The 358-nt window shown below is 53.1% G+C and overlaps 1 protein-coding gene across 1 annotated transcript in view; it reads right to left on the bottom strand.

The window, feature by feature from the left end:
- Window positions 1-358, bottom strand: part of DLX5 (distal-less homeobox 5) — a 2,632-nt gene that overhangs the window by 1,855 nt on the left and 419 nt on the right. The window contains exon 2 of the mRNA XM_009895363.1: window positions 88-94. Coding sequence (XP_009893665.1) covers window positions 88-94 — 7 coding nt within the window. The remainder of the gene's footprint in view (window positions 1-87; window positions 95-358) is intronic.

Genomic DNA, 358 nt, shown 5'->3' with positions numbered 1-358 from the left:
TCGGCGGCCCCGCCGCGGCTGGGCTCCCCCTCCCAAGTCTCCTCCCCCGCCCCTTCAGCACAGGGGGAAGGAAACTTTCTTTGCCACCGCGAACCTGAGTTTGAGAAACGCAACAAGGCTCGGCTATTTTTCCCCCTTTTCCTGCGGGGGGAAGGAGGCGGCAGGCAGCCGCTGGGGCCCGGGAGCAGCTGCCCGACGTTTGCTTCTCTAAAGCACTTAGTCCTAGGATTTGTCTTTTGGATCGCGCCTTTTGGTCAGGAAAACTAGACTCAGCTTTCTACTTGCTTTTTTTTTCCTTTCTGTCTTAAATTCCCCCCCCTCCCCCCTTTTTATTTTTTTTTTTTTTTTTATTTTATTT

Source organism: Charadrius vociferus, unplaced genomic scaffold (assembly GCF_000708025.1).
Source record: "Charadrius vociferus isolate BGI_N301 unplaced genomic scaffold, ASM70802v2 scaffold31, whole genome shotgun sequence".
NCBI lineage: Eukaryota > Metazoa > Chordata > Aves > Charadriiformes > Charadriidae > Charadrius > Charadrius vociferus.
This window is presented reverse-complemented; position numbering and strand designations above follow the sequence as displayed.